The sequence below is a fragment of the Parambassis ranga genome, chromosome 1, assembly GCF_900634625.1.
Source record: "Parambassis ranga chromosome 1, fParRan2.1, whole genome shotgun sequence".
Lineage (NCBI taxonomy): Eukaryota > Metazoa > Chordata > Actinopteri > Ambassidae > Parambassis > Parambassis ranga.
This window is the reverse complement of record NC_041022.1, coordinates 3,627,358-3,646,208: the sequence shown is the minus strand read 5'-3', so window position 1 is coordinate 3,646,208 and position 18,851 is coordinate 3,627,358. Positions and strand designations below refer to the sequence as shown.

Sequence of the window (18,851 nt, the reverse complement as noted above, 5' to 3'; positions counted from 1 at the left end):
TGTGTGACCGTCCACTGCAGATGAATAAAGCCTTTATGCCGACCTCTCCACTAAGACCTCTCTGTGCTACCAACCAGAATATGCTTCATTGTCAGAGAGACAGCGGGACTTGCCCCCCCCCCCCCCTCGCCTCATCCCATCCATCTCCAGCCTCGCACACACACGACCTCTAATACACCAGGACAGGATATCAGTTCTGTCAGCGGCAGCGACTCACAGGCAGCGCTGATGTGTCTCAGTGGAAAGTATGCTGCGGACAGGCCCAGCCTCAGTCTGGCCTTTTCACTGCAGTCAGTGGCATTAAAGATGCTGATATCCTCTGCTCATTCACATTTGCATGTGCACATGTTAGTGGATAAAGTAGTTTCCAAAAAGCAAGATAGCCCATTCACAGCCAAGTAAACCTTAGAGTTTATTCATGTTATCCACAGTTTGAAGCACAGCAGCAAGCAAACTAAGCTTAGCCAGCCAGCTATACCATGCAACACTGCATTAGGTGGTATATTAGCTACAAGCAAGCTAAACTAAGCTAGCTGTAACATAGCTTTATTACATCCTAGAGAGCTAACATTAGCGAACTGTGCTTTGCAACCTTCAAGCCAGCTACATTAGTGGTCAGAACAGCTGCTGGAGTTTAATCCACTCAGACATCCATCCATCCATCCAATCATCCATCCATCCATCCATCCATCCATATCCATCCATCCATCCATCTATCCATCCATCCATCCATCTATCCATCCATCCATCCATCCATCTATCCATCCATCCATCCATCCATCCATCCATCCATCTATCCATCCATCCATCCATCCATCCATCCATCCATCCAATCATCCATCCATCTATCCATCCATCCATCCATCCATCCATCCATTTTCAACCGCTTATCAGGGGACGGGTCGTGGGGGCAGTCTAAGTAGGGACACCCAGACTTCCCTCTCACCGGACACTTCCTCTAGCTCTTCCGGGGGGGATCCCGAGGCGCTCCCAGGCCAGCCGAGAGACATAGTCTCTCCACCGAGTCCTGGATGGCGTCCAGCAGGCATCCGGAACAGATGCCCGAGCCACCTCAGCTGACTCCTCTCGATGTGGAGGAGCAGCGGCTCTACTCTAAGCTCCTCTCGGTGACCGAGCTCCTCACCCTATCCCTAAGGGAGCGCCCAGCCACCCCTCGAAGGAAACTCATCCACTCAGACAGTAACTTGCAAATGATAGTTGAGCAGGTTTAGCCCAGTAGCTGTGACACACTGATACAGTGTTGTGGATATTGTAACATTAGCCAAACAAACAGCAAGGACTTTGCTACATTAGGCAGCACGACATAAGCTAGCATCACAGAGTCATGTAGGGGCGTGCTCTTCAATAAACCTTCCATCAATGTGTTTCCATGTTAGAACTGCACGGCCCGGACCAGTTTAGGGGTTTACTAAGTTCATGTGGTCAAGAGGCCTCGGTCACAGCCTTCACAGCAGCTCTGGAATCCTGCATGACCGCCTGGTTCACCAGTAACTGGGCAGAAGTGTAACATTTCTTCACTCTTACACTAAGAAGGAGAAAAAGGGGAGACTGGGATAATTACAGTGTGTAAGAGTGTGTAGAAGGATCACTCTGTCAGCCAGCTGCTAACGTCGTTTTATATGCACAGCGGATCCCTGCTGGGTTAATCGAACAGCAAGTAAACGATCTGCACAGTGACGACACAATGGGTGCGAGTGTGGGACCTGGAAACGTCTGCTTGTAACTTATCAAGGAGGTGAGGACAGGGGCCAGAGAGAGCGGGTCTGTCTGCTGGAGGACTGTAGCAGCAGTGGCGGCAGCGGCAGCATGAAAAGTACTCTGCTGCATCCAGCTCCCAGGGAGCCTGTAAAGCTGTTCATGCTGTGCATGGTTAGAAAGGCAAACACAGCCTCCAGACCCCATAAACAAGTCCCCATCAGAGGGAGAGCAGAGGCGTAGGCAGAGTCTGCTCCGACTGTACATGTCTGCGTGGACTGACCTGTAGCTGTGACTGTGGGGGCGGGGGGGCAGTGGCTCCTGATGAATGATCAGATGGAGATACAGCTGTTTGTTCATGCTGATTGGATCAGCAGGTCAGTGTGAGGGTTAGCTCGTGTCGTGTGTGTGGGCGGCTGTTAGAACAACGAGCCTGCATGGCTTCAACACACACAGCGGTTTGATGCTAACACACAAAAGCCGCTAATTAAAGGAGCTTCAAAACAAAGCTAGATTTTAGATTTAGCTTCGGCGCTAACATTTAGCATTACATTAGGACATGCCAGAGGGAGCCTAGCTGGCTATTTTTGGCTTTTAGAGATACAGGTTTGGAGGCATCTGCAAAGCATTAGGCCACAGAGGAGGGGAGAACAGAGACAGGGTCCAGAGTCTCGCCAGTGACCCGAGTCCCCTAAGGCTGAAATCAAACTCTTCCCTGGAGGGCCGAGCAACCAGCTCCGGCTGCCAGCTCCTCTCCTACGTCTCCTGAAGGTCTGAGGCGGAGGAAGCGAGAGGTGAAAGGAGGGGAAGGGAGGGAGGGGAGGGAGGGGGAGGGAGGGGAAGGAGGGCGCTTCATGTGCCGAGGTATAACCTCTAGAAACGCTGCTGTGTTCCAGCAGGAGGAGCTACCCAGAGCTGATTCTGTTTTTCAGACCTTCAGAAAAACTATTTGTGGCCCCAGATGTTGTTTTCGAATAACTAAGAAAGGATGTTATTTTGACGGCAGCGATGTTTTCATGTTTTCACTGAGTGACCATCTTCCTGTAAATCTGTCAGGCAAAAAGGTACGCACGCACTTTTTAAACAAAAACACCAGCAGATGGTGTACACACACACACACACACACACACATTCAGTCACACTTTTCAGCACATACTGATGTTTCGTCACAGTTCCACGAAGCCGCAGCGCTGTAGCGGACATCTTATCAGTTCCAGAGCTCGGAGCACTCAACACTGATTGTCAAACTGAAACAGATGTGAGCGAGCATCCTCAAACCAGCCGTCTTTGTGTGTGTGTGTGTGTGTGAGGGCCAGCCAGGTCAGCATGGCAGTCAGCTGACAGGATTTTCAACTCTTCGCTCATGGAGGATCATGTACCAGTTCCTCAGATTCACACACAAGTGTTTTGTTTAACACATGATGGCCATGTTGGGTCTGTCAGGATTCCACCATCAGGCTGACCGGATCAGGTCACAGGGCTGATGTACATGCACCAAAGAAGGTCTTATGGTGGCTACACCTTTGCTCCACCCACTCAGAAAGCACACCTTTGTGACCACTGTGTAAAAGACAGAGCCTTCATAGGAAACTTGTTTCAAAAGACTACTGATTGCTGCTTGGTGATTGGTTGATCCACCTGTCAACAGCCATCGCTACCTAACTTCAACACAAACACTCCAACCAAAACCTGTCACCTCTAAAGGCTGTTACTCCACCAGAGCAGAGGAACTTGATCTGGCTCTCAGTGCTCCAAGGACAAACAGGAGGTCTGAAGGCCTGAATCCTGGAAGATGGACTCGTGGGAGTTTGTGATCTCTCCAACTCTCTATCATGGTCCCATCATCAACAACATATTCACACAGCACAGGCAGATACTGTTTCCTCCTTGTAGACTTCATAACATCTTTAACATGATGGAAAATGTTCTAGAGACGATGATATCCTTCCAACAGCTTCAGGTCAAAAAGCCTTCAGTTCATTAAATAATGTTATTATTTTGTCTAAATTCATGACAGACACTTAAAATCGGCCCCAGGAATGTGTATGTTTGGTAATCAGGAGTGCTGGCAGATCAGGAGCCTAATCAATGTGTTTACCAGTATTAGCATAATGGATGCACCCTAATGACTCTCAACAGCCTCCTGCTAGGCTAGGCTGCACCACCAGTAAATAAACACATCCCAGGATTACTGAGCGTCAGCAGATCCAAACCCCAGCCCACCTCCCCACAGGCCCACCTACTGTAATCCCCTCGGGAGCCCCAAATTACCCCTCACAGCCGTCCCCTGTCATCCTCTGAGCCCTGACGGCTGTGACAGGACTGAGGGCGTTAAGGCTCCAGACGGGGTTCAGGGGATCAATTAATCTCGACACTTTGAGCGCCGAGACGCTCTTAGTGAACACACGAGAGACACACAGCTGCTGAAGAGATTCGAGCAAACAAACTGGATACATGTCTGTCTCAGCACCAATTAACTGTATTTCCTCTCTTAATGTCTTCCTTAAATGTTGACGTTCAACTTAACAAGAAATACAGCGAAGAAGACGGAAGACTCACCTGGAAACAGACAACGTCTGGCTTTATAAAACCCTGTGTCCATCAACCACATCCAACGCATCACTGACAAAATGAAGTCAAAGTTTGTATGGGCAATTTAACCCCTTCAGTGGACAAACTAAGCTTAAGCTGCTGGTGTCATCATGTGTAACTTTATATATGACGACATTTGTTTCCTATCACAGATTTATTTGATATATAAGCCTTCAAAATTACAAGTGAAGCTGCTGATGAGGAAACAATTAACCTTTTAGGTTTCAATCAACACATTTCAGCTCGAAAAGTGATCGATACATCAGCCTTCTCCTCAGGACGACTCTCAGAGCCTTCACCTGAGAGAATGAAAGGTGCTCCACCTGTGAGCCTCATGTCAGACTGAGCCCTGCTTCCACACAAACACACTATCACCTACTTATTCACCATTAACACCAAATTCGTTATATCCCCCCCATCACCGGGAGTCACCCTGCTACTTAAGCATTCTACTGTCGAAGTCGACCAATCACACGACTTCCTGACTTATCCCGATAATAATCTGATAATCTTCCAGCATCTCTCTCTCTCTCTCTCTCCTCCTGGCTCCACGAGCCAAGGTCACTGCCCATTGTTATTCATGGGGAGAAAGAGGAGCTGTGATGAATGATGATGGCATCAGCTGGCGTCTTACACCTCGCCGGCCTGTGGGGGGGGCAGTGGCCGATACTTTCATCATGGCTGAAATGCAGTATGTGCATATTAATAGAGGAATTTGTCAACGTTATGGTCTGCAGAGGATGGATAATTCCATTTAGGCTGATGGTTATATGATCACTGAGCGTGGGCGCGGACAGATCAAACAAATCACTGCACAGGTTCAGAGCACACGGCTCAATAAACACGCAAGATGTGGGGGGAAAAAGTAAGAAAAGAGGGGACTATGTGAAGGGATGGAGGAGGAGAGGAAGAGGAGGAGGAGGAGGGTGTCTGGGAAGGCTGGGGAGAAATTCCATTCAGTGGAAACACTTCTGACACAGGAAGAGCGGGGGGGGAACACAGCTCGGGCTGGCCGGGACCAGGAGCTGAAGGGAAGCCCTTCTGAGAGGGTGCAGTGAACTTTAGGACTGAGAAGTGCGCCACCATGTGGAGAGACAATGAAGACACAAAAACTCCCCAGACATCAGACATCAGAGAGTACTGAACTACAACCAGCAGACACTGGAAAACGAGTGCAGAGTGTGTGAAGCCTGTGCAGCTCCTGTGTGAGTAAATATGGCTGAAACGTCCACAGCTGCACACAGACGCGTTGCTGTGACGATGCTTTGATTTCAGGCTTTAGCACCACAGCAGAGAAACCTCCCTGTTCCTGTGTTTTTTTCACTGCAGGACATCAGCAAACAAAAGAGCTTCTGCGCTTCAGGATTTATTAAACATCAAGGTTGCTGGGTTGCATGAGAGTGACATCAGCCCAGAGTCCCACAGAGCTGCAGTTCCCCTGTCAGCAGACAGGGGGCGGTTTGGATCATCAGACACAGACAGGGAGGACAGGAGCTGCTCAGTGTCTGTGTGCTTTTTGGAGCTCTGATTGATGGCATTGATCCCTGCGCTGCACTGCCAGGCATGTGGCTCCTTTTTCTAATCACATCATCGTCAGAAAATCCAATCTCAGCAGCTATTGTCAAGGCATGACTCATGTAATAACGTTTTATGGAGAGGGTATAAAAAAATAAGACGCCACAGTTGGATTCAGTCATAAACCTGCCGCTGAGGTCACACCGCAGGCTCTCCTTTAACCCAATCATCAATGGGCTGCTCCCTGTATGGAACCAGGGTCAGAGCTCCGCCGGCCTCCTGGTGTGACCTCCTCACCTCCCAGGAGAACCTCCATCCCTCTTTTTCCTTCCTCATTCTCCAGGAAGTGATAAAGTGCAGACATTTTATCACCCTGGTAGCTACAGCTGTCAGTGCCCGCTCCATTCATCACACTCATGTACAGTCAGGCCCTCCCAAAGCTATTACTGTAGCCTGACAACACCCAGGGAGCCAGTGTGTGAGTCAGACATCTGGGTGAACGAGTGCATCCATGTAAGGAGAGAAAACAGAGACACTGCAATAACCCGACGACCACAAACACCACAACCGACACCGGCTCAGTCCCAGCATCACGCTGCTGCTGCGTCTCTGGCTGAACGATGGACGCATGTACACAGACCAGACCTCCCGCGGCTGCAGCTCACCCCTCCTCACCGCTCTCACACATTTTAAGTGTTTAACCCCGTCCATGCTGATAGCTTGTGCTGTCTCCAGTGAGTGTTACTGATCCTAACAGTGAAGCGGCTCATCCATTAAGGCTGAGCGAGCTGAAGAAGGGCAGCGGAGTGGAACAGAGGAAGAGACGCTGGGAGAGAGAACATATTCAAATGTGACTGACGTACCAACGAGACCTCACACACCATATATGGTTAAAGACGCAGTCAGCAAACAGCTGAGGTGCAGCGGATCAATGTTCAGTTTTCACCCAGGAGAATTTAGTTCGGGTTAAATCTGGAAAGTCAGTCGGATTTTTTAACTCACAGCTGTCAGTAGCATGTTAGCATTACGAAGCTGTACCAGCTGAGGACAAGCTAAAAAAAAAGTCAACAAGGTTTAACAATATAATGTGTAAACAAAGGTGGAGGAAGGGAGGGGAGGGGGGGGAAGGGTCAACCTCCCGATCAATGTCAAGCAGTCTGCAGGGCGGTCATGTTTTCAGAGCTGGTATAATGTCTGACTCCACCTGCTGTTAGTAAATTAAGAGCATTGAGCCAGTCAGGGAACAGGTCAGTGGTGCACCCTTCTGTTAGGAGTTCCTTCTGTAAACTGTGTTGGCTGAACACGCTCAACGCCACGATAACAAACATGGCGGCGACCATGCGGTACTGGACAGAGGCTAAGTTTGTCGAGCTGTGACAGACTTTTTTCAGTTCTGGGTTCGACATGCTTAATTTCTGGTTGATTGTGTGTGTAGTGTGAGCAGTGACGTCACAGCTGATGTCTTGTCAGCTTTGACATCGCATGTGTTCTACTCGTACTGTGTGAGTGGATGTTTAACACAAACATGACAAAACCGCACAGTGTATGCCCGGCTGAAGCTGGATGGCCTGTTACACCCGCTGTTGTAAGAAGGAACGCAGAGGGAGCGGCCTCAGGCTCACAGTACGGTGAGTCAAATACCTGTCTCATGCCTGTCTTACACAGCTCACAGGAGGGTTCTTCCCTGCACACCAACAAACCGCTCACCACGTAAGAGACGAAGCATGAAAGCGGACAATCTTTGCACGGCTGTTGACTCTAAAACGTGACCTCACTTTTAGCTTAGTTGTCAAAGCTGTCACTGCGTGTTAGCTCATGCTAGCTAGTGTCAGACTTCCACACCAACCAACCCAGCAAGTGATGTCACCGTCTCTGCCGGGACAAGATGGAGCCGTACATGTTGAAATGTGTAAATAAAATAGTGATTATTTTAGTCCTGCTGCTGATAATAATGGATAATCCATCTTTTACATTTCTGTTCAGTCTGTTTCATGTCTTCTACTGTTCACACACACAGTCCATCCCTCTCAGACGTTCTCTTCCTCCAGAAGCACTCAGGACACACATGTACAGCACACACACCAGTCATGATTGTAAATCAATGGTCAATCTCATTCTCTGAACACACACACACACACACACACACACACTCACTCCCCCATATGATTCATTTTCATTTAGCAGATGCATTATGGGTAGGGAACGAAAAGAACCCATCCAATTTAGCTGTGACACAAGTGAAGCCCTCTGGATCATGACGTCTAACACAGCATTAACGGAGCAGAGTGTGTGCACCCCCCCACCCCCTCCACCCTCTGGATGGTGTTATTAAGATGGAGCGAGAGCCTGCAGGGAGGCAGAGAGGGTGTCAGGAGGGGGTCTGACTTCATTTGATCTGAACCGGCCTTCTTCACAGTGTGTAGAACAGCTTTAGTGTGCTCTGAAGACACGTTGTGTGTCTGACCTCAGTGTGTTTGCTTGTATCTAAACGGACTTGTGTTGTGTTGTGTCTTGTAGCAGGTGCTGCACTTTGTTAAAGCTACAGTGCAGAAACAGTCCACACAGGTGACAGACAGACAGCCGCCATGGTCCAATCTGAACGGACAATTACGCAGTTTCTTAAAAACTACAAATGACATGAGCCGGCACGACATGCTAACATTAGCTCAGAAACGATCCAATGCAGAAAAACGTGCAGTTCCTAGAGGCCCTGAGAAGAGTTTTATAATATCTTCCTCGAGGTTCAGTCCTTGTCTCTCTGTACGTCCTCCCTTTGTGGCTCTTAGCTGTTTGTCTGCTTCTCCTTTTCAAGCTCACTTATCTTTGAATGGCCTTCATCCACAGTGAACTTCTGCAGGCGAGCGTTTAGTTTCAAAGGGTTAAATATGTGAAATGACGCATTACCGATGCTGCACATGTATGTGCTCCATCTCCTGGCGACAGGATGAATGCAGCTTCTTCATACATCAAAATACACAGAGAAAGAGAGGCAGAGTATAATGAAGAGCTGAAGGGCGAGACTAACGAGACGCAGGTAAGATGGTAAATCTGTGTGGACTGCGAGCAAACCATCAAAGAGTGATTGCGTTGGCGGCCGTGTTGGTAACCTTGAGCCGCCTGGTCGATTAAACATGCTTGATGTTATGAAGGCGAGTGGGATACAGAAGAGGAGGAGGGAGAGAGGTGAGTGAGAGAAACACACACAGAAAGGAGTGAAAACAGAAAAGAGGTGGAGCCGGGGTGTGAAGCAGGAGGGCGGTGCGGCGGTCTGACTGCACCCAGCAGCACCCAGCAGCACCCAGCAGGACCCAGCAGCACCCAACAGCACGTCACAAACCAACAGCGCAGCCCTGGCCTCTCAGCTTCAGAGAGGAGAGCGTGTTCTCTAATTAAAAACTACACAAAGGGGCGATCTCCTGCCATGAAACAAGTCCTTCTCCTCCACCCACCTCCGCACAGACCCAACATGGCTCATCCTGGTTTTAAACCCAGGACCTCTAGCACCCAAAGCCCCACCCATCCTGTTACGCCACGAGCCACAGAACCATTCCCCGCTGCAAATCCATCACACCTGCATACCATTCGATGATGTCACGACCCGTCGACTACTAAGTTAGTTGTCGATGGATTTTGCCGTCGACTAGTCGTTGCAGCCCTTCTATTTATGTATGCACAAGTGTGTGAAACAAATCATGGCAGCGCCCGTTGTCCTGCTGTTTGTGAAGAGTCATTCTCTGCACTGAACCTGCAGAGCTGTGTTACTACTATACTATTTTCATATACATTCATCAATAACAATAAAAGAAGGCCACACTCACTCCACGGGGGGGTTGAGGTCCTCAGCCTTCGTCTCAAAGAAGCGCAGCACCTCCTCGCTCTGAGAAATCTGAGGGGGGAGTCGCACCAGCGCCTACAGAGACACGGAGAGAGAGATTATTAAACATGTTTTCACATGTATCTAGTTATTACTGGGACAAGAGTGAGAAAACACACACGTCAGAACCTCTCAGCCTCTTTCAGCTGTTTGTTTCTGGGGTTCAGTGTGTGTGTGTGTGTGCGTGTGTGCGTGTGACTTCCTGCCGACACATCTGCTGGACAGTAACTAAACCGGTGTCAGCCTGCGTCTGTTCCCTCGCTGGGCTGTATGTTCACAGACAGTCAGAGAGAGGATCATGTGTCAGTCCCTCCATCTATATTTAATGATCTGAGCGGAGAGCTTAGCTTCGGCGTGGTGCCGGGGTGCTGGACCGTGAACACACAGCCTTTCATTTAAGTCCGACTCCACCTTCATATTTCATTCATTGGTTGCTGTATTATTGAAGGAGGCCGGCAGCTGTGACTGAAGGAGCCGCTTCACGCCGTGCACCCACAGCTGGCTGGACTCGCATCCCGCAGTCCCCAGAGAGCAAATCTGCTGGGAACACTGGGTAATTACTCTTCCTCTCTGCTGTTTGCCTCATAAACAGGAAGTAAACAGCGCAAAGGCTCGCTATAGCAACTGTACGCATTCGAGTGCCTCGCGTTATTTATATAAGAAACGAAGAGGCGAAGAGATTCTTTTTTTTTTCTTCTGGTCCCAATTACTGAGCCGACACCGAGGCTAACCCTTCCTAATGCAGGACAAGCATACTGCTTCCTAATTGTGCGCATGGAGACCAACACAAGAGCCCAAATCTGATGCAATGTGCCAAGAGGAAGGAAGGAAGGAAGAGGGGGCGGGCACAACAAGGCAAAAAAAAAACTAATACAACTGGGAACAGGAAGTGATAAGGCAGGTCGCCTTTGAACCGCACAATCACAAAAAGTCAACACTTTCAAGTTTGTTTAGATTTTTAGAGAGGAGGAGGAGGAGGAGGAGGAGGAAGGGGAGTCATTAGTGAGTGATGCACAACTAGGTCGTCAATTCTCCACTGTGATAACAACCTCAGAGACATCAGGGCACATTACAGACTCGTCAGATGTCTTTCCTCTGCAAACTGCTTGTGATTACTGTGTGTAAAAAAAAAAGAAGACTGCATGGACTGTGACCCCTGACCCCTGACCCGCTCAGAGTGAGGCGTCTTTACCCTGCAGTAGTCATCGATGAAACGCAGCCGCTTCATGGCCACGTCCCGCACATGACTCCTCCGGAACAGGATTTTGCCTGGATGGGAAGAAAAAGAGGTCAAACTTTAAAATAGAAATAACGATGTGAAGAAAGAATGATGACAAAAACTCAAGCTGCCTCTTGCTGTACTCAGATCCACCAGCAGGGGTCAGTAATGAGCAGCAGACACAGTCAAACACATGTCAGACCTCTCTGAATAACACAGGATGTATACATACATGCATTCAGACCCTCGTCTCACTCAGGAGGAACATTAAAGCCTGGTCCAACCCCAGACACACACACACACACACACAGACTAATGCTCCATTGATCATGTGATAACTTGTGTTTGTCAGTAATGTGCTGCACTCCGCTCAGAGTGCGTGCACACTCCATGGGTTTGAATTCAAATTGAGCGTAGCACAAGCCACTGGAAGGTGGATGTTTGTGTAACTTCCTAACTGGTTTTGCTTGCTTGTGTGTGTGAGAGTGTGTGTGTGTGTGTGAGAGTGAGAGAGTAAGAGGAGGGGGGCGGCTTGAGGGGAGAGCATTTACAGTGGATGCTGGGACCATGTGTTAGCCACGGGGCTTAAACAGAGTGTTTACCAAAATAAACTGCAGTAAACACACACACACAGTTTCACTCCCGGAGCACCAACAAATCTACACAACTCTGCGTCATGAGCACACAGGTGCACAGACATACACACACACACAGGACATGAGAAAGATTAGCAGAACCAAGCTGCCACAAACAGAGTCATCGATCACTGCCTTCATCGTACTGTAGGTCGCCAGGAACCTGAAAGTCAGGAGACACGACCGTGTGTGTGTGTGTGTGTGTGTGTAACGTGACTTAAATCAATGCCATGACACCCACACACACCATCAAATGAGCAATTTCATGCATAACCAGAACCTGAGTCAGACACACACACGATCAAAAATCATCACAAAACAAACACATGCAAACACAGCTGAGACCTGAAAGTCACACTCAGTGCCGCGTCAGCAGTAACACACACACACACACACAGGCATCAGTAACCAGCTCATATTGACGCCCCACAAGTGCCAGTCATACATTATTAATATGGGAGGCTGTTCAGATAACAGGCCGAGCAGCAGGCTGGTACCTGGGAGAAACGGGATGATCCTCTTCTTGGGGTCTTTCTGCCCTCCCTCGATCGGGAACTTGTCGAGAATCTGCATCTGCAGAGAGGTAAGCAGAGGAGACGGTTTCACTTCCAGCTCAGGTCAAAGATCCATATCAACCGCATGTGTCGTGTAGCTTAGCATAAACACAGCTAGCATGGCTCCTTCCGAAGCAGGCAGCTCTTCTAAAGACGACACTGTGAATATTATTGGCTCATTTGTACACAAAGGGAAATATATGATCATAATTTGAGAACAAAGAAGCACAGAAAAGAGCGGACCAATGTAGAATTTAAATAATTGATAGTTTGTTTTACCAGACTCCTAGTTACTAACTGCCTCGAGCGCTAGCTTCAGGTCCTCTAAGATGAGCGAGAATAGTTAGAAATCAAGACACAGCATCATGACCATTAGCAGTTAGCATTGCCTTAGCAAAGCTATACAGGCTCACTCAGTGGAGGCTACATTTCAGCACTGAACTATGAGTGTGTCTAACAAAACAGCATCCTACAGTCTCCGCACAACCTCCAGATTCACATCTTATTTCCACTTTAACTGGTGCTTCTGATGGGGTTTAATTAGTGTTGGTGTGAAGGAGGTCTGCGGCAGTTAAAGGCTCTCTGACATCATCTTTTTTCTTAAAGGTCTGCAGCATTTCAGGGGTTAACACCTTCCACATGTCCCACAGCTGCATGATGGTATCACAGATTAAAAAAAATAAAAAATCAAAGCCTGTCAACACGTTTTTGGTTCCAAGGGCGGCGGCTCGATGAGAGTTCACAGGAGTCAAACGGGCTGCGATTTATTAATAAAGCATGAAGGCGGCACAAAATACACAGGAGGAGAGGGGTGAGGGGGGAGAGAGGGGTGAGGAAGCAGAGAGGGGTGAGGAAGGAGAGAGGGGTGAGGAAGGAGAGAGGGGAGAGGGGTGAGGAAGCAGAGAGGGGTGAGGAAGGAGAGAGGGGTGAGGAAGCAGAAAAGGGTGAGGAAGGAGAGAGGGGTGAGGAAGGAGAGAGGGGAGAGGGGTGAGGAAGCAGAGAGGGGTGAGGAAGAAGAGAGGGGAGAGAGGTGAGGAAGCAGAGAGGGGTAAAGAAGGAGAGAGGGGTGAGGAAGCAGAGAGGGGTGAGGAAGCAGAGAGGGGTAAAGAAGGAGAGACGGGTGAGGAAGCAGAGAGGGGTGAGGAAGCAGAGAGGGGCTCAGCTGATGCCAGGTTTTTGTGTTTGCCCAGTTTCACCCTTCAGATAAATCATTCAGGAGCGGGATTACAGAGCGAAGCCGTGCAGCACTGCAGCAAGCTCACAGTGATCAGAGGGGGCGTGTCCACAGAAAGGAGCCGTACCTGATGGCTGCTGGGAAAAATACCTACAAACACACTAATCCCTCGTCCTCTGAGGCTCATTGTGTCCGCCATGTTTTATCAGTTCAACACTATAATTGAGGCCACACTCCTCCTCCTCCTCCTCCTCCTCCTCCTCCTCCTCCTCCTCCTCCTCCTCCTCCTCCTCCTCCTCCTCCTCCTCCTCCTGGTGTGGCCCGAGCTGGGCCACTTAGATCAAGGTCAGCTCATTATTCAATCGGCCTCTGGTTTGGGTGAAGCACACACCCCCTAAAATACACACCACCTCTGACAGATTCCAGGCAGGAAGAGAAAGAGGAAGAGGAGGGGGGAGTGGAAACGTGGGAGAGAAAATGGGTGAGAACAGGTGGCGATCAGGTGACCCGGCCTGCGGCACGGCTGGTCGTTTTCCAGGTAGTTTGCATTTTTGCTCCGAGAGGATGGCAGGAGCAAAAAAAAAAGAAAAACAGAAAGTAAATAAATAAATAAATAAGAACACACTGATGCCAAACCATTGCTCCACTTCTCAGACTTCACTGTCTCCTTGGTAACCAGCACAGAGAGAGAGAGAAGAGTGTGAAGAAGAGTTGTGAAGAGACGTGATTGGAGGATGCTGTGCAGCTCTGGACCAAATGTTGGGAGTCAGGTAAAAAAAAAAAAAAATCTCTTGTCAGAGTAAATACAGGTTACACTGACGTCATGTTTACTCTCTGCAGTGCACACACACACACACACACACACCAGGAGGTTCCAGAGCTTCTGTTACAGTTTTGAGACGCGGGTTTTGGTGGAATTCAGATTTTTTTTTTACCCTGACGTGACTCAAAGCTTTGACTCAGTCCATCATCCTGAACCCAGTCGGCCCCTTTCACACACCGTGCAGCAGAACAAAATGTACCAGTGTCTTCATCACAGCGTTCAGACACAGTCAGTGTGTGTGTGTGAGCGGCCCGGCACTGACATCAGCACAGTGCATCACAATGACACAGTGACAAGCAGAGTTATTGAAAACCAAGATTTCACAAATATACTGTGTGAGTCAGTGGTCAGCACAGCTCGCTGTCATCAACGTCATGTGAGTAACATTCAGTCATTTCCTGTGTTATGAAGGGCGCCATTTTCCTTTATAATGTGTTTAATGTTACAAATAAGTCGTGTAGTGTACACGTCTTTTTACCCATGATTCCCTGTCGGACAAAGTCTGCTCCAGTCTAGCACTAGTTGTGATCAGTCGTCACCTTTAATCGGCACTAAAATCTGTTGAGGGGAACAGACCCGACCTCAGTCGCAGGCATTCAAAGATGTTTGAATTTTTTGGGGTGGGTCCGGACACAGGTGGGTAGTGTGAACTGATCACCAAACACAGGAGACAGCGTCAGAAGACGACAGGAAGCAGCAGGAATATCAAAACGACGATCGACTCCTCCACTACTCCACCCAAACCGTTTTTTTCTCCTTGATGATGCCGTCTCCTGCACAGACAGCAGCAGCAGCAGCAGCAAGCCGAGTCTCTTTTCTTTGTTCACTTCTTCTTCTTTGAGCTTTTTCTGGTGGTCGACATCAGCCTGTACATCACAAAGGCTCTGTGTCGGCCAGGAATGACACGTGAGCAGCTTGAAACTCCGGTTAAGAAGGTCAGAGAATGTCACCAAGAGTCACATGTCTTCTATACGACAGTCATGATGTCATGTTGATCTGCACTGTTAATCGAAGGCCGACATAAACCTCATCTATACTCTTCTGTCCACTGACGATCGTCAATAAAGTTTGACAGCTCAGAGACAGGGAGGTGTTTGTGTGCTAGCACTGATAATAATGAAATATGTAATGCCCGGTTTACACTGTGCAGACGAAAGACGAGAATCGTGGAGATGTCTTTGGTCGTGGCTCTAAATCGGTGGTCTTACGTCGCACTGTGAGACAGGTTCCATGACGGCTGTTGTCGGCGTCTTGCGACCAAAGACAAGCCGAGATACAATTCTAGCGGCGTCCGAAATTTAGGATGACTGACTCACAATGTGACACGTGCTACGACCCGTCACTCCTCCTCCTCCGCCTCCTCGCATGTTGACGTACGTCGTAACCTGCGATCGCCTGGTCATCGTACAATCTGCACGCATCAAACCTGACGTCGTACCAAAGTTTAGCAGATTCACATCGCATAGTGCGCCATGCAGTGGTTTTATATGACTGATAAAAATCGCACAGTGTAAACCGGGCATAAGAAGAAGAAGAACCATCAAAGAGGCCACAGCTCCGCCAACATGGCCTCCATGTTTGTCCACTTCCTACTTCACAGTAGCAGAGAAAAAAAAGCCGCTAAAGCGTCTGAATCGACTTTTTTTGTGTGAAAATCATTTCAAATCAGAGAATGTTCCCACAGCCGCTCAGGAGTTAATCAGTCCACAGCAGGTCTGTAGGTGGCGCCGTCGCTGAGTCATAGCAGCAGCCCCCCCCCTTTACCATCAAGAACATTTTAATGTCATGTTTTAAATGCATTTCTTTAGGGATGTCCCGATCCGATCACGAGATCGAAAATCGGTCCGGTTACGTGATTTCAGACTCGATCAGAATCGGATGTTGCCTCCCGATCAGGACTCGGATATATATTTATTAGGGCTCTCAAAGTTAACGCCTTGTGTGCAAGGTGGCTCTGTGTCCTGTAGTGTAGGGGTGTGACAGTTGGTTTTGGTGTGAGAGGTCCTGGGTTTGAGGTCTCGATGAGGTGCTGCACGTCTGAAATCACCTAGCGTGGCGCTCTGGACACACACGCACGCTTTGCTGCAACGAGTGACTTGCTATTTGCCGCATTTGATTTGATAAGTATCGGATCGGGACTCAGTATCGGCAGATACTCAAAATCAAATGACTCGGACTCGAGGGCAAAAAAACCTGATCGGGACATCCCTACATTTCTTCATCCATGTCACATTTCAGCATCTATCTGCTCCAACATGATTCACTCAGGTTCCACGTCTGAAACACACCAAGGAAACAAAAGAAACTAAGAATAGTGGTACAGAAACAGCACCGAGGTCTTCATACTCACAGCGGAGCAGGACGGCTCCGAGCTCAGAGGAGACACACAAAGGGCTAAAAACACACAGACTGAACATACAGCTGCGTAAAACAACCCAGAATAAAATGGCTGCCGCGGCGTGGAGGTGTCAGACTGCACACTCTATCTGTCTGGTCCTGATGTCCGCTCTGATTGGACAGTCTCTGTATCACAGCTGTGAACGTCCCTCTGATTGAACAGTAGTTATTAGAAACAGCTGAAGGCAATCAGAGCCTGAACGGCAACCATGTTTCATTCAAGAGTCCCAATCACACGCAGCAGCAGCAGCAGTAATAATGACTGTTGATTTATTTACCTCAGAGTGACGCTGTCAGCGCGGCCTCGCACAGCTCGTTACTTCAGCTGGAGGAGGACTCAAAGACAAAAACCTCTCAGATCATAAGACCCGACACTGTGACCAGAAAGAACTGCTGGACTCTAAAAACGCAACTTTCTCATGGTCCTTGAATGCATCATATTTGATATTCCACTGAAAAAATGTAAGCCTAAAAATGTATTTAAAGTAACAAATAAATGAATGAATGAATAATTCTCCACAGGAAAACACTGATCCACTTTCATGTGACCAGCAGCACCATGACAAATATTCAGCAAGTTCTGGACAGAGCTGCAAGACGAGGCAAACCCCCAAAAACACTTCATTCTACATGTTTGGATGAAACACACATACCAAAAATCAAGCTTTTGCACTAACCACATTCTGAAAACAAAAACATTCTGCACTTTTCTGCACAACTTGAAGGCCGTGGCAACAATTCAAGAGTCTTTGGCTGATCTGCAGCTGATGTGAAAAGGCTGAAAAACTGCGAAAACGTGTTTATTTTCTGTCTTCCTGTGTTGTTCTGCTCACAGATCTGTGAGTTCTGTCTGCCTGTAGCCACGATGGTGCTGTTTGTGTGGAGGAGCAGGACTCGCTGTGAGCCCACGTGTGACAGGAGGGGGAAAAAACCAAGGATTAAAGGAAACTCGTTTGGCCTTGTTTGGAACCTGAAAGAAGGAAAAGCAGGGCGATGCTCTTGGAGCTGTAACCAGCAGAGGTCTCACGCCTCTTCAAGAAAAACATTTGTTCAGCGAGGTCCACAGAGTGACCTGAAAGCAGGAACAACAGGACGACCGTCGGACTGAGCGAGCAGCACAGCAGCTCCTTCATATCAGGCACACGAGCTAAGAATAGAGCCTCTATATAAGGAGCTGTGAGAGGCGCAGACTTGGGGGATGCCACTGATGTTGTGCAGCAGATTGACACTTCCTGTTAATGGTCATGTGACTGTAGAGGGTTTACCCCCAGCTCTGCAGTAGTGGAATAGAAACACACACACACACACACTCAACGAACCTCTGGAACAACTCATGACCAGCATGACCTGGCAGCCATGTGATCCGGCATTCCCACAGGAGCATGGGGGTGGGGGGGGGGTCACAGACGGAGGATTCACAAACTTTATTTTCTTTGCCAGCTCGGATCCTGAGGACAGAAACTAATGGAGCACATGAATCAAGTCTGAACGTGCATTAGCGCTCAGCGGTGTTCAGTTTCTGAGAGGCAGATGTCTTAGACGGGCTCCAGGGTGGTGGGAGGTTGGCGCGGGTTGGGGGGGTGGGTGTGGGTGTTCCTTTCCAACCACAATCACTTTTGCACAGTTGTGCGTCTAAATATAAACCGGACAAATCGCTGCCCAGGGCTGGCACAAAACACGAAGAATGAGACATGATATCCTGGATGCCTCTATGCATGTGTTGGGGTGTGTGTGAGTGTGTGTGTGTGAGGGGGGGGGGGGGGGGGGGGGGGGTGGAGTAAAAATCAGCGCTCAGTTCCTGAATGTGTGGACACAGGATGACGGGGACGACAGGTGCTGGACTGTGGTGACTTTTGTCTGTCCACAGGCTGAAAAAAAACACTCCAGAGATGGACTTGGACTTTGGGGAAACTCCCCTAACACAACGGTCCGATCCTGTTTTCTCCGGGGGTTAAACCGGAATCCCAAACTGAAAACACAAAGTCATGTGAAGAGCCACACAGATGGTTCACACAGGAGCAGCAGTGCAGAGCTGCAGCTTATTTTCAGTGTTGATTATTGTGTTTGACTCTTTTAAGTATCAACATGGGCTCATTGGTCACTGCAGCCTCTGAGGAAACAATGTCTGCTACAAGTGGAGGAAAACTCAAACATGTCTGTGTGCAGAACAACACAATCTGATATTTCTATATTTTTCTGTTTCTGTTTTATTCACATCAGCTGCAGAAAGCTGCAGGTCAGACAGAGACTCTCTGAGTGTTGGTCATGTGACTGCTGCTCACATGTGACTCCATCATGGCTTCCTGCTGGTTGTCGAGGAGAGCAGTGCGTTTGTATTTACAGCATCTTGTT

General features: G+C 48.7%; 1 protein-coding gene across 7 annotated transcripts in view; it reads right to left on the bottom strand.

Annotated features, from left to right (window-relative positions):
• Positions 1–18,851, bottom strand: part of sh3pxd2aa (SH3 and PX domains 2Aa) — an 84,410-nt gene that overhangs the window by 43,564 nt on the left and 21,995 nt on the right. For all 7 annotated transcript variants that reach the window (XM_028422827.1, XM_028423244.1, XM_028422984.1 and 4 more), the window contains 3 exons: positions 12,049–12,124; positions 10,890–10,966; positions 9,642–9,733 (listed from right to left, as the gene is read on the bottom strand). In XM_028422827.1, the coding sequence (XP_028278628.1) occupies positions 9,642–9,733; positions 10,890–10,966; positions 12,049–12,124 (245 nt within the window). The remainder of the gene's footprint in view (positions 1–9,641; positions 9,734–10,889; positions 10,967–12,048; positions 12,125–18,851) is intronic.